General features: G+C 41.5%; 1 protein-coding gene and 1 long non-coding RNA gene across 2 annotated transcripts; both read left to right on the top strand.

Annotated features, from left to right (window-relative positions):
• The first annotated feature begins 1,098 nt into the window (after window positions 1–1,098).
• IL17A (interleukin 17A) lies at window positions 1,099–4,643 on the top strand. The gene is made up of 3 exons (XM_043450357.1): window positions 1,099–1,179; window positions 2,333–2,529; window positions 3,863–4,643. The coding sequence occupies exons 1-3, from the start codon at window positions 1,153–1,155 to the stop codon at window positions 4,098–4,100; spliced, it is 462 nt and encodes a 153-aa protein (XP_043306292.1). The 5' UTR covers window positions 1,099–1,152; the 3' UTR covers window positions 4,101–4,643.
• Window positions 4,644–7,524: 2,881 nt separating this feature from the next.
• On the top strand, window positions 7,525–22,052 carry LOC122429621. The gene is made up of 3 exons (XR_006266071.1): window positions 7,525–7,534; window positions 8,140–8,145; window positions 21,170–22,052. It is a non-coding gene; the product is annotated as an uncharacterized LOC122429621 (long non-coding RNA).
• The last annotated feature ends 227 nt before the right edge of the window (window positions 22,053–22,279 follow it).

The following is a 22,279-nucleotide window of genomic DNA, read 5'->3' as shown; positions in this document are numbered from 1 at the left end:
CATCTACCATTACCTCTGAGATTCATCTGTTCATGGCCTTCCTCACTGATTGGTCAGGGTCTGTCTAGCCTGGAAAACACCCCACTGCAGAGAAGGGGCAGAGAGAGGGAGACATGTCCCCAGCCACATCTACATCCCTCATTTTATCATCCTTGGGATAGACTTCAATGTTCCCTAGGAGGAGCCATTCTCAAGGACCTGAAATCAAAGTTCACCTTACCTAGAGAGTGGAGAGAAAAGGAAGGAGGAACAATTTCCTTCTCTTTTTCCTTCTTATCCCCCATCTCTCCCCTCCTTTCTTGTTGTTATCATTGTCTGCTCTTCGCTGCCCTTCCCTTCTCTACCCTCGCCGCCTTCCTGCACTCTCTACCTCCACTTTCAATTCCCCTCTTTGTCTGACTATGCTTCCTCATTCCTTCTTCCTCCTGAGGAAGTTGCTTGGTGACATGCAGTGTTAGACATGTCTTTGATAGCAAATCTCATGTCTCTCAAATCTAGTTATTTGTTCCTCTGGCAGAGTAGACACTGAACAAAGCAGGCGTTAAATCAGTGAAATAATATATCCTGACATCACGAAATTATGTGTTGATCTTTTGTTGGTTTGTTGACATGGCAAGACCTTGAGTAGTTTCTGGAATGATGCCCACCACAACTGGCTAGGAAATCTGGTGGGGAAAGGCACTATAGAATGGGAAATCAAGGCATATGGCAGAAGAAGACTGTCAGAAGTTTGAATATGATGCCAAACTTTTATTTCCCTATGAGCTGGTAAAAGAGAGGACATCTTTTATGGCAGCTTCATGCTTGCCCATAAATAAATAATTTCTCTGTCTCTGCTCAGCTCCTGACAAGTCATAGTTCCTTGAGGAATGAAGAGAGGACATGGTCTTTAGAAAAATGGATTTCTGTTCTTCCCATTATCCTTCAGAAGCAGATTATTACCCATCGCGAAGGGGTGGTTTTTCTTTGACCTCATTTTGGGATGGAACGTTTAACCAAAATGGTGTCACCCCTAAACTCACTCCGACACGCCAACGCAAGTGACCACAGAAGGAGCAAAACCCTATAAAAAGAGAGAAGATAGCACTACACTTTGTCCATCTCACAACGAGCACAAGCTCATCCATCTACAGTGAACTGGGAGGAACTACCATGGCTTCTCTGAGAACTTCATCTATGGTGAGTCCTGCACTAATGTGTGATGCTCTTCTTGATTTGAACCAGATCAATTTCTGGACTGCGGGCATGAAATTCTGGATTCTAACTATGGAAATCCAAGAATACAGTCTATATAGGAAGGGAAATGAAACTCTTGATAGATATTTGTCATTATTTAGCATTTTCAAGAACTGGTGCATATCAGTTTGAAAGATGAGGTTAAAACTGAAAGATAGCTATACTGGGGCTAAACCACACAAGAAGCATCATGTGACATTGTGCTGTAAGAGAGAATGCTTATTGAAAATCTGTTTCTCTGGGTACAAGGGATTTAATAGAATTCTTCCACAGTGTTTTTCTTTAATTCAAAATAAGATGGGTCACTATCCTTGAAGATTTAATGTTTTGGTAGTGACTCTTCTCTCCATTATTGTATTATTACTCTATAGTCTTGGTACACTAATCCTGTTTTCTTAGGTATGTTTCCCAGCTTTTCCAAATTTACATATATTGATTCTGTAGTCAAACTGGGTTTCAAAAAAGATGCTTTAACAATATTTTACAAACAGAGACCATTTATTCTAACCTAAAGTCATACATGCGTCTTTTTTGAAACCCAGTTTGATTATAGAATCAATATATGTAAATTTAGAAAAACTGGGAACTATACTTAAGAAAATATAAGGGGGGTTGAGTTTGGGCTTGGATGTTTGCCAGTGGTACCAACAGAATTTCTAACTGATTCTATGTGGATTTTCTACAGCCCTTTATTTCTAAGGTGTACATTCCCTTATTTCGCAAAATGTAAGGGGAGAGATCAGTGGTGTAGGAGGGCATTTTTCCTAGAAAATCAAGGTCATTACCCTTCCAAAGACCTGAGAGTGATGCATATACTGATATATTGATGACTTGCCATTTTCACTAAAATTTCTGTCAGCCAATGAATAATGTGGTTTTTCTACATTAAAAAAAAAATGTTCAAGACTGGTAGAAATGCCATGGTCTTAATATCACTTTGGTCATCTCACCAGCTTTTCACTTAACATATTTGAAAATTTAGTGTAGATTATCCTGGACCATAGAATGTTCTCTACTATCAGCAATTCAATCATCGCCACAGTGTGTTAACAAAAACCATGTAGTACTAACCCAATCGACCTCTCTCTCCATCCAGTCACTGCTACTGCTTCTGAGTCTGGTGGCTCTTGTGAAGGCAGGAGTCATCATCCCACAGAGTCCAGGCTGCCCACCTACTGAGGACAAGAACTTCCCGCAACATGTGAGGGTCAACCTAAACATCGTTAACCGGAACACGAACTCCAGAAGGCCCACTGATTACCACAAGCGCTCCACCTCACCTTGGACTCTCCAGTACGTAAGCACCCCAGATAAAACCTCTGCATTCTTCTACATCAGAAGAACGCATCAGACTGACAGTTAAATCACCTGAGGGGAGTGATATTACTCATTCAGAATCTCCTGTCAAACCTGGAAGAGCCTTTGTGCAAACCAGTGATTCTCCAGCTTTCTTTTTATAGATTTCTTCCATAGACCACAGCTCTCCCCAGACCATCCTTAACACCTAGCCTACTAGTTCTTGATGTCCCCAGAATCCACCCAAATGAATGGTGGTCATCATTCTGATATTTATGACACCCCAAGTCTAGTGTTTATTTATCCAAAAAAGAAACAGACATTTAGCATGGGAGATTAGTACTGGAATTCTCTTTCCCAGGGCTACCAGCAAATACCCTGGTAAAGTTTGTTGATAACAACAATTAATTAACTAGGATTTTTGCGCTTTTTTTGGTTGTATTAGCACTGGGAAAAATAGCTTGAATCCCAGTAGAAGAAGTGTTCCCTTGGGTGTTTCACCCCTTTTGGACTTAGTCTTGAATTACATCCCCAATAGACTGACGTTCGCTGTGTCTTTAATACATCTAGTGGTGGTGGTGATGGTTTAGTTGCTAAGTCATGTCTGACTCTTGCGACCCCATGGACTGTAGCCCGCCAGGCTCCCCTTTAGACCCTATGATGGGTCAAATACAAAATGTATTTTGATAATTTGATTTCAGGCAAATGACCTCAGTCATGTGGAGCCTACAGATTCACCTGTCTATAGGGTCTTTTCTTCTTACTTCTACTTACCAAGAATAGTTCAAATAAATTAAACTAAGTCCAGTCATTCTCTCAGCCAGAGGAGAGGGAGAAGGCAAAGTTAGAGGGGCTTCAGATTTTGTTTCCAGCCCTTCCTGTCACCCGAGGGCTTTGTTCCATCAATGTGTTGTCAGATAAACTTGGATGCCTTTCTTGTTTCAAAGACAGACTTCAGTAAGTCAGATCAACAGCTATCTTGTTTCTAGATGACTCTTTTACTTTTTTTCATCTATCAAATGTACCCTAAAAAAATATCCTTTATGACAGACTTAAATCCTTGCTGTAGTTTCAGTCTGTCTTCTTTTGTTTATTCTTCAAAGAACCTGGGAAAAGTTGATCGTTGTTTCTTTTTCCTATAACATTTCATGGGCTTCCAAATCCAAGCTTTTCCCAAACGGCTTCTTTTCCAGACCAACAGCACTTAGAGAATTTGCAATGCCCATCGTTTGTCCCCCTGTGAATTTGCCTCCCTTTGCATACTCCTGTTTGATTTCCTTACTGCCCTACCAGGAATTCACTTTCTTCCTGTCTTTTGTCGCCCCTGCAGCCGCAATGAGGACCCTGAGAGGTACCCCTCTGTGATCTGGGAGGCCAAGTGCAGCCACTCAGGCTGTATCAATGCTGAAGGGAAGGTGGACCATCACATGAACTCTGTCACCATCCAGCAAGAGATCCTGGTCCTACGGAGGGAGCCTCGGCACTGCCCTTACTCCTTCCGGCTGGAGAAGATGCTGGTGGCCGTGGGCTGCACCTGTGTCACCCCCATCGTCCGCCACGTGGCTTAAGAGCTTTCTGCCTGACCCCTACTCCCCAGATTAGTTAGGCTTTCTGGGGTGTAGACCCAGCCCCATTTCTGACCAAAACCATTTATGTATTTAATAAGTCCTGAAATAACTTTGGGGCGTAAGATTCCACTTTGATGTATTACATGCTTTATTTTCTATTCTTTTAAGACAAGTTTCCAGATTTGTGAATATTATTATTTAAAAGGTAAAACCTATATTTATATGAGCTATTTATGGATCTATTTATGTTTCATAAGTCTTTAGAAAAAAGGTGAAATATATGAGTATCTGTTTTGCCTAGGGAAATCCTAGATAGGATTAAATAGCAGTTGAAAATTTCTGAGCTTGTACTACATATGGCTATAGAATTTTCTCTTCCTTATCTCTTTGTAATACATGACACAGCTGAAAAGAGACTAAATCTAGTTTCATATTTATTAACTTAATTTTGTAAATTATTGAGACATTACAAGACAGACAGCAAGACTAACTGCTCTGTTAAACTGTTGTCATAAAAACTATTTGTAATAATAAAGTTTGGGAAGAAAATTTGCTTCTTTATTCTTTTCTCATTAAAATGTTTTCAGAGAGGCCAGAATACTGGAGTGGGTATCTGTTCCCTTCTCCAGGGGATCTTCCCAACTCGGGGATGAAACCAGGTCTCCCACATTCCAGACATGTTCTTTACCAGCTGAGCCACAAGGGAAACCCAAGAAAACTGGAGTGGGTAGCCTATCCATTCTCTAAGGGATCTTCCTGACCCAGGAATCAAACCAGGGTTTACCTGCATTGCAGGCAGATTCTTTACCAGCTGAGCTACCAAGGAAGCCCTTCAGAGAGGTCAGCCCTTTCCTATTTGGAAGGGTATGCAAATTTATCAATAGAACAAAACAAAGCATGCCTTTGAGTAGCAATACCCTCCACCTGCCCCAATTGCAGATTCTCAATTTTACTCTTTTCAAAACAATAGAGGGATTTCCCTAGCCGTTCAGTGGCTAAGACTCTGTGCTCCCAATGCAGGGGGCCCAGGTTCAATCCCTGGTCAGGGAACTAGATCCCACGTGCTGCAACTAAAGATCCCACATTCTGCAACTAAGACCTGGAGCAGCCAAATAAATATTTTTTTAAAAAAAGACAATAGAGTATGGAGACCCTCATACTATTATCCAGTGCTACGGACACATGCACTCACGAATAAATTAAGCAAATAAAAACAATGGCCCTGGGAAAATGACATATCATTGCTAAAAAACGTACAGGAGGGAAAAAAAAGATCCTCCCCAAAACAGGACCTGAGGTTTGGCAGGAAGGAGGAAGTTCTGGGAGAAAACATTGTTTTTAGGCTAGAATGGCCTGTGTCTCCCCAAGCTCTGGCTGCTTTTGAAGATTAATGTCAACCAGAGATCTAGAAAAGAACATTTCTCTCTTCTCAGGCCATACCCCTAGGACAGCCCCTCCAGCCCTCGGCCTCTAATTCAGGGCAGTCCAGGACACTGAAAAGAGCCACTGGGGCAAAACAAACTTCAAGCATGAGAAAAGTTCAGCCTAAGTAAAATAAAAACTGAACTGTATTCAATTCCAGAGTAGTTTCACGTTTCAAGTCATAACCATATTTCCCCATCATGGCCAAGCAAGTCATCTTGCCCTACTTCTGGGCAACCCTGAGAATTCTCAAGCTGGTCCCACAGGCTCCCTGCTTCTCAAAAGACCACCTTCTGCATTACTTTATTCCCTATGAACTCCAGCCCCACCCAGGGAACCATGGCTTTTCTCTGCTTCTTTGCCAATTCCAAACCCAAGGTCATCTTCTCCAGCCACGTCCTTCCAATGCCTCTGTATCCCAAGATCTTGAGTCTTATGACCATCTCCCATCATGGTCTTCATACAAGAAATTCACTGGCAGCTACTACTGAAGGTGTCTCACAGTCTCTGCTTTAAAACCTCTCCTTAAAGTATTGCTATTCATTTCTCTTGTTTTCCTTGAATAGTAGTGGTGAAAATAAATGATGTTTTACTTTGGGATGATGAGAAAATGGCATATACCACCACAGTTCTCACTAGACTGTATTCCTGGGAAATTTGAGAGTGGGAAGAGATGGTTGCTTTCCAAGCCTCTTCTCCCCTGATATGCATTACTTTCATTTCCCCTTCATTTCCCTCAGTGAGCACTATCATTCACCCCATCACCTCTGCTGGAGATCTGTGAGGCACCCCTGACTCTTCCCTCTTCCTCTCTCTCACTCCTGACACCCACACATCCCCAGATTCATGCAGTTTCACTTCCTGAAAGTTCTCCAATTAACCCTCCCCCTGCCCAGGTTCAGGACTTCACCTTTTCTCGTTTCTCTCCTGCTACTGGAACAGCTTCCTGCCTGTTGCTGCTGTTGCTCCTTTCCCTTCAATACATCCTCCAATATCTATCTGTGGCACGAAATCAGACATAACCGGGCCCTGGTCCTGCTCTGTCTTTAATCTCATGTGACTTCCTACTTGATATTTCACCCTGCCATTATCAAGTCCTTGCTGTGACTGCCACGCTGTTCTTGACCTCAGTACCTGCGTCATGTCCCCTCTGTCTTGTATGCCCCTCTGTCTCATATGCTTTTCCCACACTCTTTCCTCTATTCATACCCTGCCAGTATGGTCTGAATGTTTGTGTCCCCTCCAAATCCAAATCCTAACCCCCTAAATGATGAGATTGGGAGGCAGGACCATTGCGGGGTCATGAGGGTGGAGCCCTTCCTGAATGAGATTGGTGCCCTTATTAAAGAAGCCCCAGAGAGCCTCCTCAGCGTCCTAAGTGGCTCAGTGGTAAAGAGTCTGCTTGCCAATGCAGGAGACATTAGGGGGACAGTGAAAATATCCTTAATATTTTGAGGGGGTTAAGGGCAGTGGAACAGTGAGATACTTGTTGTTTTTTTTTTTTTTTTAGTTGGAGGCTAATTACTTCACAACATTTCAGTGGGTTTTGTCATACATTGATATGAATCAGCCATAGATTTACACGTATTCCCCATCCCGATCCCCCCTCCCACCTCCCTCTCCACCCGGAGATACTTGTTTTTAATTCTGGTTCTTTAGTTCTGGGGATTCTGATATTTTCCTTTATTTTTTAAAAAATTGAGATGTAATTGACATATGAACACTATGTTGGTTTGGGGTGTACAACATAATAATTTGAAATATGCATATATCATAAAATGATTACCACAGTGGGCTTCCCTGATAGCTCAGTTGGTAAAGAATCCACCTGCAATGCAGGAGACCCTGCTTCACATCCTGGGTCGGGAAGATACATATACTGGAGAAGGGATAGGCTGCCTACTCTAGTATCCTTGGGCTTCCCTTGTGGCTCAGCTGGTAAAGAATCTGCCTGCAATGCGGGATACCTGTGTCCGATCCCTGGGTTGGGAAGATTCCCTGCAGAAGGGAAAGTTTTAGGGGTACAACATAATAATTTTATATAAGCATATATCAAAAGATGATTTCTGCAATAAATTTAGCTAAATCTATCATCACACATAGTTACAACTTTTTTTGGTTATGATTAGAACTTTTAAGATCTATTCTCTAAGCAACTTTCAAATATACAATACAGTGTTATTAACTATAGTCACCATGCTATGCATTACAGTTCCAGGACTTCTTTATCTTGCAACTGGAAGTTTGTACCTTCTGACCATTTTCATCCATCTCAGTATTTTTTAAACATAAAATACCTTGCAAGTATATTAAGCTTGTTTAATTTCTAAAAATAAAGAAGATACAAGCCTACACCCAGGAGGAAAATATAAAATACCAAATCAGGAACCAAAATTATATTGATGTCAGGCTTATCCACATCAAACACCAGGAAGTAATAGAGTAAAATCTTCAAAGTCCAGAAGGAGAGAAAGTACAGATCAGACGGCTTCTGCTCAGACAAGACCTCTTTGATCATCAAATGATACATTTGTGAAATTTTATTGAGTTATGCATTTAAGAGTTGCACATTTCTCTGTATGCAATGGTTCAATACAAATTTTGCTTAAGAAAAAAGAACAATGTCTAACACATGTTGGTTCTCAATAAATATTTGTTAAACGAAAGAATAAATGATTCAACCCAAAATGCTCCATCAAATAATATTCTGTGAAGTCAACTGGAAGGCTTTCTCAAGCATGTGAGGACAGAGAAAAATTCTATGTGGGCATCTTCATGGTTAAAAACAACATTCAGAGATAGACTTTGGCTGACTGACAGATGAATCAAAGCTAAGAATTCAATAACTCAAATGGGCACTTTATTCTTTATATTCTTTATATCCTGGATCCCTGTGAGCCCTGAAACAAACTATTCACTGGGTTAAGTCTAAATAATATTTATAACAATGTTGTAAAAGCTTTTCAAGTGAGTCAAAAAACCAAAAGAAATTGTAAAAAAAAAAAAAAGTAATATATCTAAAAAAGTAAGCTAATAATAATACAATAATCATCAGCATCAAGATGATTGAGCATCAACATCTAGATGATCTATATCATTACCATCATCTAAATCTGTGATCTAGGTTTAGTGAACCAAGCCCCAAAATGGGAATGAAAACGAGGGACACAGTACAAAGGCAGAAAATTCCTCAGCTTCACTAAAGTGAGGTCAAAAGTTATCACTCCATTCTTGGCTTTGATAAGTAGATGATTTAAAAGTCACCTAATGTGATAAATAAGCTAAAATCTAAACGTAACCATCAGACAGTGTAAACAAATCATAAGCCTTATAAGTCTCCACAAAGGATAAAAGCCAAAAGCAAAGGCACAAGAAAATTCGTAGGGGGGGAGGGGGGACTTGGAAAGTATAAAATAAGGAACAAAATGAGTAAACGTTTAAAATTCACCTCTTAAAGAACAGGGTCTCAATTTGTTTTTGTTTTTGCTTTTTTTTACTTTTGAATATCTAGACTATGAACCAAAGTACCAGACACACTCCTACCTCTGAATCTTTGCTCTTGCTGGTCCCTCTGCCTGGCATATTCACCACTAGAAGTTTCACAATATTCCTTCCACTCATTTGAGTCTTCGGGCAAACATCACCTTCTCAGTGAAAGTGTCTCTGACCACCCTGGCACTCCTTCTGCAACTTCCCTGATTTAATTTTCTTCAATAGCATTCATCTCCTCCTAACATACTATTTTGGGGCTTCCTAGGTGGCTCAGTGGTCAAGAGTCTGCCTGCCAATGCAGGAGAGGCAGGAGACACAGGTTCGATCCCTGGGTTGGGATAATCCCCTGGAGCTGTTGTTCAGTCACTCAGAGGTGCCCAACTCTTTGTGACCCCATGGACTGCAGCATGCCAGACTTCCCTGTCCTTCACCATCTCCTGGAGTTTGCTCAAACTCATGTCCATTGAGTCGATGATGCCATCCAACCATCTCGTCCTCTGACATCCCCTTCTCCTCTGGCCTTCAATCTTTCCCAGTATCAGGGTCTTTTCCAATGAGTTGGTTCTTTGCATCAGGTGGCCAAAGTATTGGAGCTTCAGCTTCAGCATCAGTCCTTCCAGTGAATATTCAGGGTTGATTTCTTTCAGGATTGACTGGTTTGCTCTCCCTGCTGTCCATGGGACTCTCAGGAGCCTTCTCCAGCACCACAGTTCAAAGGAATCAATTCTTTGGTGCTCAGCCTTTTTTATTGCCCAGCTTTCACATCCATATATGACTACTGGAAAAACCATAGCTTTGACTATACGAACCTTTGTCGGCAAAGTAATATCTCTGCTTTTTAATATGCTGTCTAGGTTTGTGATAGCTTTTCTTCCAAGGAGTAACTGTCTTTTAATTTCATGGCTGCAGTCACCATCTATAGTGATTTTGGAGCCCAGGAAAATAAAGTCTATCAGTTTCCATTGTTTCCTCATCTGTTTGTCATGAAGTGATGGGACCAGATGCCATGATCTTTGTTTTTTGAATGCTGAGTTTTAAGCCAGCTCTTTCACGCTCTTCTTTCACCTTTATCAAGCAGCTCTTTAGTTCCTTTTCATTTTCTGCCACTAAGGTAGTATCATCAGCATATTTGAGGTTATTGATATTTCTCCCGGCAGTCTTGATTCCAGCTTGTGCTTCATCCAGCCCAGCATTTCACACGATGTACTCCGCATAAAAGTCAAGAAATGGCAACCCACTCCAGTATTCTTGCCTGAAAAATTCCATGGACAGAGGAGCCTGATGGGCTGAAGTCCTTGGGGTTGCAAAGAGTTGGACATAACTGAAGCAGCTGAGCATAGCACAGTTGATTTACAAAGTTGTGTTAGTTTTGAGTGTACAGCAAAGTGGTTCAGGTATACATATATGTGTATAATTTTTTCAGATTATTTTCCCTTGTAGATTATTATGAAATATTGGCTATAACTCCTTGCACTATTCCGTATGTCCTTATTGATTATCTGTTTTATGTATAATAATGGAAACCTCATGCTCATTGACAAGACAAGCATTCAGAACATTGCTCAAAAGATATAAACTGACAATGTAATAAGGCATCAAAATGTCTTTGAAGTACATGCAAAAATATTTACTACCCTTAATAAATAAATTCACATTGAACAATCCCCTATCCAAGTAGCCAGACTTATCTTTTTAACTGTAATAATGTTGGCCAGAATGTGCCAAATTGAGCAATTATTCACTGCTAATTAATGTAAACAGATACAACTTTATGAAAAGCAATTTTATAATTTCACTCAAGAACCTTAAAGATATTCATACTCTTTGGACCTCTAATCATCTAGAAAGTTATTAGAGAAAAATAATATTTTAAAATATATTAATAAAACTACATACAAAACTATCACAGAAGTGAAGTGAAGTCGCTCAGTCGTGTCCGACTCTTTGCGACCCCATGGACAGTAGCCTACCAGGATCTTCAGCCCATGGGATTTTCCAGGCAAGAATACTGGAGTGGGTTGCCATTTCCTTCTCCAGGGGATCTTCCCGACCCAGGGAACGAACCCCGGTCTCCCTCATCGTAGGCAGACGCTTTACCGTCTGAGGTACCAGAGAAGCCCACAAAACTATCATAGCTTATCATAAATATCATAAAACATTTTGAAATGTTTAAAATGTAGTATAAGTATTTGAGTAAAAGTCAGGATGAGAGACATGAAACTATTCAATTGTAAATCAGGTATTAAAAACAGGAAGGAAATATTAGTAACAGGAATAAAAATACTAACAGGAATTACTCTAGGTCATGAAGAATGGATTAATTTTCATGTTTTCTGTATAATTTCTGATTTTAAAGTAACACCTTTTTTTTTAATGGCATGCCTTTATGATCTGAAAACTGGAAACTTAAAAAATAACGGTTGCTTGGTAATTCAGATAAATCATTATCATTTTTAATAAAATTATATGATAAATGCAAGGTATGCAGTTACATGAAAATGGCTCTAAGAAAGTCAATATCTGAAACCTGGAACCTCAGACTAAAAAATAAAATAATATAGTATAATTAAAAATAACATAAAGTAAATAAAATAAAACAAGACAAAATAAAACTTTAAAGCATCCAGGCTTCCATAATCATGGCCATTGCACCCCCTTGTGGCAGGAATGCCAAGTAGGAAAACAGAAGGTAAGAATCCACTCCAGTTGGGAAAAAACCCACAATATCGCAAATAATACACTTCTAAAAACAAAGCTCTATGTTCAAAACGTCAATAAAAACATCTCACCCACACAAATCAACACTGAAATAAATGTATGCTTTCATCCTTTTTACGCTGTTCTGTCTGTTCCCTGGTATTGAAAACCACCACCATATGTATTAACGTTCTACACCACCATGAAGGACCCATTCATGTTGAAAGCATAAATTACCCACTCTGGGGCATATTATCAAATGGCTTATTTATTTTTATCAGTTTAGGCCGAATCTCCATCATATGCTCAGCCTTGTGGTTACCTCAGATGAAAAATAAATTCATCAGGATAAAAAGACAGTTATGGTGGCAATTTAGGTGAAGGTAGAGAAACAGGAGGAAATTGAGTTCTGCAGCATTTAAATATCAAAATATCACAAATCAAAAGGCTAACATCGCAATAGTAGTTTTCCACTTCTCACATCGGGGAAGAGTTTTAAATACTACAACACTCACTCTGATCAAATTTTCCCTCCCAGCATTCCCCCAGAATGGTTTCTCTCACCAACACTCAGCCTCAGTTTTAGTACTTCTATGACTGTAAGCAATTTTTTGGCTGTCTCTCAACCTTCACCCAGAAAAAGAAATATGAACTCTGCATGGGAGAAGTTTCAGAGCAGCTGGGAGAGGAGTGATAAAAGCAATTGAAGGCTTAGGAAATTAAAGGGTTAGAGAGAGAGCAGGGAGGTGGCATGTTCCTTTTACTTTTCCTGTTTCTTTAACCAGAAGGCTTATTTAGAATCCAGGTTCAGAAGCTCAGAGCCTGTCGCAAAAAGAGCACTTAGGGAGGCTGGTGTAAATACCGAGAGAGGCCTGAAGCCTTCGAGGGCGGGTGCTTGTCCTTGCAATCCCTCACATTCTCAGGCACCCCCCCCACCCCCCGCCAACCAGGTGTACAATTTAGGGCAGAGCTGATAAGGTTGATTCTCAGGGCATGGAGTTCATTGATGGTGATGGAGAGGAAGTCCGTGTACTCTGTGGTTGAGAGCAAGCAGCCTTCAAAGGCTGCGCTCGAAGGTGATCTCTATCTCACGTGCCTCCTGCTAGAGTGCTGCAGGTGAGTTACTCTCATGAGTTCCTGGAAGGAGTAACAGTACCCGGTGGTTTGCACATACCCAGACGTATGCCATCTAGGGATGAGGATGACGGAGACAGGGGTAGCAGTGAAGATTTTCTCCTACCCTGACATCAACTGAGCCTGCATTAATTACTGGGAAGACAAAGGATAAAAGGCTGGCTTGTTCACCTTTATCTGCCAAGGAGGCCTTAGCTGGGTCTTATTGGATGATTACAAGGATAATTATAAAGCTTACGTTGGAAGAACGTTTGAATGGTCTTCCAGTCCATTCCTCTGTCAAAAGATAAGAAAAAGTGATACCATATATGAACAAAAACATCAAGATTAATTTTTAAGAACTTCAAATATACACCTATCCCAAAACAGTGATTATTACCCCAAAACACAAGAAGTCCTTTTGCCCAACTGAAATCTTTGTCTTGAATTGGGATCATGGACCATTCGATAAAGATTCATTACAACTATTACTTCATTATTGGGAGGAGGGATGCTATGGGATGTCAAAGAAGCCATAATAACCTTTTTGCTTTGTTTTATTTTAATTTGGCTGTGTTCAGTCTTTGTTGTAGTACACGGGCTTACATGGTATGTGGGATCTTAGTTCTCCGACCAGGTATCGAACCCACATACCCTGCATTGGAAGGTGAATTTTAACCATTGGACCATCAGGGAAGTCCCCATAATAACCTTAGTGTTTTAATTAAGAAAGAAATGAATGAATGAAATTGATTCAGGAATAAAGCGGTGTTGGTCATAAGGACATTGAATAATGATATAATACTATGTTAAATTGTATTCAGTAATTGCATACTGCAAAGTGGCATTACCCGTTTAGGAAGATCTATGGAAATTTAACTGAAGTAAGAAATCTTTCTCAGGAAGAATTCTGGAGATGGGGTGAGTGAATGAATGAAAGAGTTGGCCTTAGCTTGGAGTACAGTCAGGTCACCTAGAGGAACAGGACAGTAAGTGGATCCAGGCATGTGGATGTGGGTTTATATATATATATAATTTATATATATATATATAATTTATAGAAGTTCTCTTCTGGTTGCCTTAATTTTCTGGATTAAAAAAAGAAGCAAGATTATCTATCAAGAGTGAAGATGGTGAACGAGGTAGTGGAGATTTGAGGAAATATATAGATCCAGGAGTTAAGAGGCAATAGCTTGGTGACTGGCACCAGAAGATAAGAGAAAACATGTAATAGTCAGGTAGGAGAGTGGAGGCACAAATGAGTGTTTCAGCAGAATTACAGGCCCCACTGAGGTTAGCGGTCATGCATTTCAAGTGAGATTAGTCAGCAGGACTGCAGATTTTTCTCCACCCACATTCAGGCACAAAATAAGTGGAGACTTGAATTTAACTAAGGTTGAATACAACCAAGTGAGAGAGATAAGGATGGAGGTCGTGTGCAAAAGGAGTGGTAATAATAACCGGCCATGGAATTTAAGCAGGATAGGAAGGGGAATAAGGACACAAGGGTAAAGGACTGTAAACTGATTATAGGGTTTAGCAAGGGACAAGGAGACAGGTGACACAGATCGTTAGAGTTGGGGTACTCAACCCTCACACCAGTCACCAATAACTATTAACTTTTCCATTCCACTTGCATGTCACTGAGGTGCAATTTAATCTACTGCTAATTGATGTATCTGGCTCCAATTTAGCCTGGAGAGTAATGGAATTCACCAAGGGCAGAGTGGCCAGATTGGGGGATGAGATGACAGGGGAGTGGAGGAAAGATCAGCTTAGGTTCAAAATCCTAACATGTGGTTTAGTGAGGAAGCAATCAAGAGGAAGTGTCCGAGATAGACTAACACTTGCCTAGAAGTTGAGAGTGCCCACTTGAATAGTACTTGGTGTACAACAAATAGTTACTGAATCTAATTGAAGAATTAAATTGAATGGATACAGGAATGGCATTCACAGCCTGGAGGAACTAATTGAAAAGATATGATTTTCCTGAGAAAGATGGTAAGTAGTGGCAGTAGATATGGTGAGAAGGTATAAATCCGAGAAACTTTTACGGTAAAAATCAGTAGGATTTGATGTGGAAGTTGGGGAGAAGTAGGCAGGAATGGAGAAAGGTAATGATGGCGACCTGATTGCTGACTTGTTTAATGGTGTGGATGGCAATGCCCGACAGTAAGATAAGGAATGGAAGAAAGAAGAGTCTTAGGCTAAGTGCCAATGGGAATGGTGAACGACATTGAGCTTATTGAGTCTGAGCTATCTGTGGGACATACACGTGGAGATGTCTAATGGGGACGTGGAAAGATGGGCTCAGTCAAGACCCAAGCTTGAGGAACTCACACTGTAAAGCCCCTCAGGCAAAAGCAAGCAGGCTCCAAAACTTAGCAAGGACACATGACCTTGGTTCCTTGCCTCTCTCTCACCCACAGGGGTTGCAGTTTTGATCCCTGGTTCAGAGAGCTGACATCCCATATGACTCCAGGCCAAAAAAGGATAAAACAGAAACAATATTATAACAAATTCAATAAAGACTAAAGAATATGCTCCCCTTTAAAAAAAAAAAAAAGTTACATGTCCAGTCCCTATTATATGACTTAGTAGTCCAGGGCTGTGTTGTTCAGGACTCCATTCCAAGATATTTATTTGCAATGGAACAAATGTATCAGAATCACCGGGCATCATGAATAACACCAATTAATAAAGAAAATCAATGATGATGGCCAAAGTTTCCAACATATAACTGTGATTGAGAGACGATGGCACAAACACGAAAGCCAGCAAAACCCAGTATCACCTGCAGTGGGTTCTGAATAGAGATGGATGCCAAGCTACCAGGAAATAAGAGAAAGATGAAAGATAGATTATGAATAAAGGATAAAACTAGAACAAGATTACTCATTAAAGAACACATGGCAAGATGCCATATGTTCTGTGAAGAGAGGCTCAGAGGAACAATCCTAAGGTCAGGAAAAGTTGACATAAAAGGGTAGGGGGAAAATATCAGCTTTTCAAATAAAGCATTGACCAAGATGGAGCTGCTGGTACCTGGGATCAGCCCCTTACACATGCAGTCCCCAGGCGGTGACACCCAAACTAAGAGGCAGAGTTCTTTGACAGCACAAGTGTGTAAATCAACATAGTATGATGGGGCTTCCCTTGGCAGCCCAGTGCTTAATATCCTGGTCTTTCAATGCAGGGGGTGAGGATTTAATCCCTGGTCAGGGAACCACGATCCCACATGCCACATGGTGTGGCCAAAAAAAACCACAACTATATATATATACATATAAGCATATAGTATATACATAAATAATATGTTTTATATATATATGTATATGTATAGTGTGTGTGACATGCAAATTAAAAGCACATTGAAATACCCTGACTCACTCACTGCTGCTGCTGCTGCTAAGTCACGTCAGTCGTGTCCGACTCTGTGCGACCCCATAGATGGCAGCCCACCAGGCTCCCCCATCCCTGGGATTCTCCAGGCAAGAATACTGGAGTGGGTTGCCATTTCGTTCTCCAATGCATGAAAGTAAAAAGTGAAAGTGAAGTTGCTCAGTCGTGTCTGACTGTTGGCGACCCCAAGGACGGCAGCCTACCAGGCTCCTCGGTCCACGGGATTTCCCAGGCAAGAGTACTGGAGTGGGGTGCCATTGCCTTCTCTGGGCTCACTCACTAGCATGACTAAAATTTTAAAACTAGTGATACCAAGTGCAGAGAAGGATGTAGGAGCAACCAGAACTCTCACGTTTCAGTGGGAATGCAAAGCGATAGAATCACTTTGGAAACCAGTTTGGCAGTTAAATGTACACTTATCATAAGCCCCAGGAACCCTACTCTTAGGCATTTACCCAAGAAAAATAAAGGTAGGTCCAAAGATAGGTCCATGTAGGTCCAAACAAAGACCTACATGTAAATTTCTCATCATCATAACCAAAAACTGCAAACTCAAACGTCCACCAACTGGTATAGGAATAAATGTTAACACAGCCATACGACGGGATACAGTCAACAATGATAAGAAGCAAACTGCTGACACATCGGAACATGACTGCATCTGAAAAGCATTATGAATGTGAAAGAAGCCAATTGCTAGAGAATATAACCTCAAGCTAGGCTTCTCCAGTGGTTTAGCTGTAAAGAATCTGCCTGCAATGCAGGAGACACAGAAATGCAAGTTTGATCCCTGGGTCCTGAGTCAGGAAGATCCCCTGGAGGAGGAAATCGCAACCCACTCCAGTACTCTTGCCTAAGAAATCCTACGGATAGAGGAGCCTGGTAGGCTACAGTCCATAGGGTTGCAAAGAGTCAGACATGACTGAGCAACTGAGTCCACACACACACACACACACATACACACACACAACCTCAAACTACTTGCTCTTCAAATTTCAGCAAAAGCTCTGTTCTAAGACATCATATTTATATTTGAAAAACATGTATTCAGTTTACTATGTCACTGTACCAGTGATGAGCAAACAATTTTGCCCAAGGGCAAGTTCCAGAAAAGGACAAAAATATTTGCAGGCTACAAGTTATTTTATAAATTATACAGACATGTATATTTTTATCAGGAAGTACAGTACCTCCAACTGGGCTTAAGCATTTGTTTAATACTTCTATAACCAGTGGTTCCAGATTATCTGGAAAATTTTCTGAAATGACAGAGACACACATCGTACAGTATCCGGTTTTAACTTTTGTCCTTAAATAGATGTTGCTGTTGTGTAAAGTATTCATGAAGTGCATCACTGTCCCAGATAACTGAGTCTTTATCTCTGGGTCATATTCAAGTCAGCTCCCACAAGCCCCGTTCTCTCCGGCTCCATGTCTGTGAGCTGTGTGGTTAACCAGACTGTCTATACCATCCTGACTAGTTGATGGCTCACCATGATGATGCTTACCACAGAAATGTAATAACTGTGTCTTTCAGCTGCAGAGAGAAAAGAGGGGGGTGGGGGAAATGCATGCATTTTCTTCATTGAAAAGAAGTAGAAACTTTCATCTTAAATAATGTTTGTGTATCACAAACATTCCCTTTGGAGACTCTTCCTCTTTTTTTTTAAGACCTTTTTTTTTTTTTTTTTTGCCTACGTCATAAACAAGATGGAAAGACAACCCTCAGAATAGAAGAAAATATTTGCAAATGAAGGAATGGACAAAGGATTCATCTCCAAAATATACAAGCATGCATGCAGCTCAATATAAAAAAAAAAAAACAACTAATTTTTAAAAAATGAACCAAAGACCTAAACAGACATTTCTCCAAAGAAGACATACAGATGACCAATAAACACATGGAAAGATGTTCAACATAGCTCATTATTAGAGAAAAGTAAATCAAAACTACTATGAGGCATCCCCTCACACCAAATCAGAATGGCCACCATCAAAAAATCTACAAACACCACATGCTGGAGATGGGGTGGAGAAAGGGACCCCTCTAGCACTGCTGCTGGAAATGTAAATTGACACAACCACAATGGGGAGCAGTATGGAGATTCCTTAAAAAATAAAAATAAAACTACCATGTGACCCAGCAATCCCACTACTGGGCATAGATCCTGAGGAAACCATAATTCAAAAAGACACATGTCTCCCAATGCTCATTGCAGCACTATTTACAATAGCCAGGACATTGACAGAGAAATGGATAAAGTTGTGGTACACACATACAGTAGAATATTACTCAGCCATGAAAAGGAATGAAATTGGGTCATTTATAGTGATGTGGATGGAATTAGAGTTTGTCATGTATAAGTAAGTCAGAGAGAGAGAAATAAATATAGATTAGCACATATGTATGCAATCTAGAAAGATGGTACAGAGGAGCTGCAGGAATAGAGACACAGAAGTAGAGAATAGACATGTGGTCACAGTGGGGGGGACAGGAAGGGTCTAATTGGGAGGATAGCACTGACATATGTATTCTTGTTGTTCAGTCACTAAGTCATGTTTGACTCTTTTGCAACCCCATGGACTGTAGCCCACTGGGCTCCTCTGTCTACGGGATTTCCCAGGCAAGAATACTGGAATGGGTTGCCATTTCCTTCTCCAGGGGATGTTCCCAGACCAGGGAACATCGTCCCCTGCATTGGCTGGCGGATTCTTCACCATTGCGCTACGAGGGAAGCCGCATATATACACAATGCTGCTACTGCTGCTAAGTCACTTCAGTCGTGTCCGACTCTGTGGGACCCCATAGACGGCAGACCACCAGGCTCAGCCTCCCCTGGGATTCTCCAGGCAAGAACACTGGAGTGGGTTGCCATTTCCTTCTCCAATGCATGAAAGTGAAAAGTGAAAGTGAAGTGCTCAGTCGTGTCCTACTCTTCGCGACCGCATGAACTGCAGCCTACCAGGCTCCTCCGTCCATGGGATTTTCCAGGCAAGAGTACTTGAGTGGGGTGCCATTGCCTCCTCCACTACCGTGTGTAAAATAGATAGCTAGTGGGAAGCTGCTGTATATAGCATAGGGAGCTCAGCTCAGTGCTCTGTGCTGACTCAGATGGGTGTGATATGGGGGGAGGGGATAGTGTCATGAGGGAGGGGATATATGTATACATACAGTTGAGTCACTTCGTTGTATAGCAGAAATTAACACAACATTGTAAATCAATTATACTACACTTTTTAAAAAGACCCTTTGCCTGTTCTCAGCCTCAGCTCCGAGTTCCGGGCTAAAGAAAATTCAAACAGGGACAACCTGGCTCTACTGCTAGAAGAGAAATATTCCACAATCATTCATTGCTCAACTTGAAATACTCCTGACTTGTTACTATAGTTGTAATTTTTCCAAATTTCTTCAAACTGGAGACCAGCAAGTTCGAATAGGTTCTAAATAAAAAAGGAAGAAAGAGAGTGGAAAGGACAGAGAGAAGAAAGGAAGGAAAGAAAGAAGATAGGGAGGGGGGGAAAGGTAGGAAAGTGAAATTGCTCAGTCGTGTCCAACCTTTGCGACCCCATGAACTGTAGCCTACCAGGCTCCTCAGTCCATGGAATTTTCCAGGCAAGAGTACTGGAGTGGGTTGCCATTTCCTTCTCCAGGGGATCTTCCAGACCCAGGGATCGAATCCGGGTCTCCCACATTGCAGGCAGACACTCTACCGTCTGAGCCACCAAGGAAGCGGGGAAAGGTAGAAGGAGGGACAAAAGAGGAAAAGAAGGAAGGAAAAAGAGCTCCTATGGAGAAGATACTGCTCAACGTACATTTCTAAATGATCGATTTTAATTACTCCTGCTGAATGTTCAGAAATGACTAAAAAAATCAATGAGCTTAATCTCCCACATTTATGGTGGTAGCAGCACATATTAGAAAATTGGGTGTATCCATCATAAGTGTGACTTGGCCACCATGTCCTTCTACTCTCTCCTCCCGAATCAAGTCAGCAGAAATCAAATCTCAGAGTTGCTTTTCACACCTCATCATACAGAGTGTTTTTTAATGCACAAGTATATATGATTGACCATATATTGTTTTATAGCATGAAATTTAACCAAACATATAACTAAACAAGGTAAACTTAAAATATGACAACCCTATCAAGCTGAGGTAAATACTATTAAGACACGTATGAAATGCATCACTAACTCTCAGTAATTCACAGAGGCCATGATTCCTGGGGGTTCTGTCACTTGCACAAGTTTGGGGACATCTGTCCAGCAATCCTTGTGTGATACCAAAGTCTATCATTCTCTTCAAAACGTCAGTCCTACTCTCATCCTCCTCCTGCTTCCTGAACCGAAAGCCTTCAACAGACACACTTTTGCTCACTTACAAGCTTTCCTTCTGCCTCAGAGATAGTTTTAGCAGTAGAAGGAGAGAGACAGACAGACAGAGACAAAGATAGAAAAGCATTTGGTGCCCAAAGGCAAACCTTTCCAGTCAGGTCACATCAGAGCCACCTGGAAGGAGAAAGTAGGTCACAAACAAGATCAGAGAGCAATACCTAGGAACCCAGGAGCCTGGAAGAATCCAAGATTCCCTCCAGGAATCCCTACAGGGAGGAGGAGCCCTTTGGCTGACTAAAATTCCAATCTTAGATAATAAAATTGGAAAAAAATTTTGGATAGACAGAAGGACCCCAGGTGACCGAGGTTGTCTTTCCTGACTTTTTCTGTCTTCCTTGCAGGCCACAAGCATCACGGTAGAGGGAATGGCACCTTTGTGATCGCTGATTCCCCTGTAACTGACACAGTACATGTGTGTGTACCAAGTCTCTTCAGTCGTGTCCAGCTCTTTGCAACCCCACAGATGGTAGGCTGCCAGGCTCCTCTGTCCATGGTGATTCTCCAGGCAAGAATACTGGAGTAGGTTGCCATGCTCTCCTCCAGGGAAGGAAATGAAAGAGAAAATAACCTTCAAAGATAAGAGCACAAGATGGGAAGTGGTGGTAAAGGTAGAGAATTCAGATTCTGATCTAGCCCTGGGGGATAGACTGTGGGGCAGCCATAAGAAATATCAAGGCTTCAGGTAGCTAGCACCTTTCAAATTGGCACCGTGGCCTCTCCCAGGGGGTGGGACCAAATAAGAAAGTGTGAAGGGTCATACAAATCAGATGTTTCAAGCAGAAGTGTGGGTTTGATATGCCTTCTTCTCATTCCATTTGCTGCACCTTTCCTCACCTGCCACACCGACTTGGTAGAGGAGGTTTGTGTTGTGGGGGGAAGGATGAGGCAGGAAAGAATCACTCATCACCTAGCTCCTGAGAGCTTCAACAGATAATCTCGGCAGTATCAGGCTGGTAAATGCAGTGGTCCTGGTATTGAGCGACTTCCCAACCTGCCCTTTACCCTCCTCCAAGCATCGCTCCAGAGGGTACCATGACCGGGATGTCTCCTTACATCGGGGAGAAGAAAAACACAAACAGTTCCACATCACAGAGATTCCCATTGTGAGACAACATCTGTTTCTGTGAGTCCAAGTGACTGGGTGTGTGTGTCTGTGCGTGTGTGTCTGTGTGTGTGTGTGATGGCTGCCTGGGGTTAAGAGCCTCCACTACCCTCTGCTAGGTTTGGCTCAGCTGGTCAAGGGAGATGCACTAGGGCACACATATCTTTCTGTCACTTTCCAAACCAACTACTCTCTCAACCAGACTTTTCAGGGTAGTGTTCCAAGTCCAGTGTGTCCCAAACAGTCTGATTTACTTAGAGCTGTGCCCACCACTGTAGTCATCTGGGCCAGGGGAAAACAGCAGCTGATTTGTCCTAGGGCTGCTGGGACTGGAGCCCTTAAAAGGAAGATTTTCAGAGGATGACTAGAAAATTGAATCTACCTTACCAGCTCAATACATCAGCCTCCTAGAGGTGTGTATTTTTAATTTTTCAAGAAAATCCTTAATGGAGACGTTTCAAAGAGAGGATTTCAGCAAAGCACAAAGATATATTTCAGAGGTAGAGTCTCTTCCCATGACCCACAAATCACAGCACAGAGAATGGTCTCTCTTGCT

Source organism: Cervus canadensis, chromosome 28 (genome assembly GCF_019320065.1).
Source record: "Cervus canadensis isolate Bull #8, Minnesota chromosome 28, ASM1932006v1, whole genome shotgun sequence".
NCBI lineage: Eukaryota > Metazoa > Chordata > Mammalia > Artiodactyla > Cervidae > Cervus > Cervus canadensis.
This window is presented reverse-complemented; position numbering and strand designations above follow the sequence as displayed.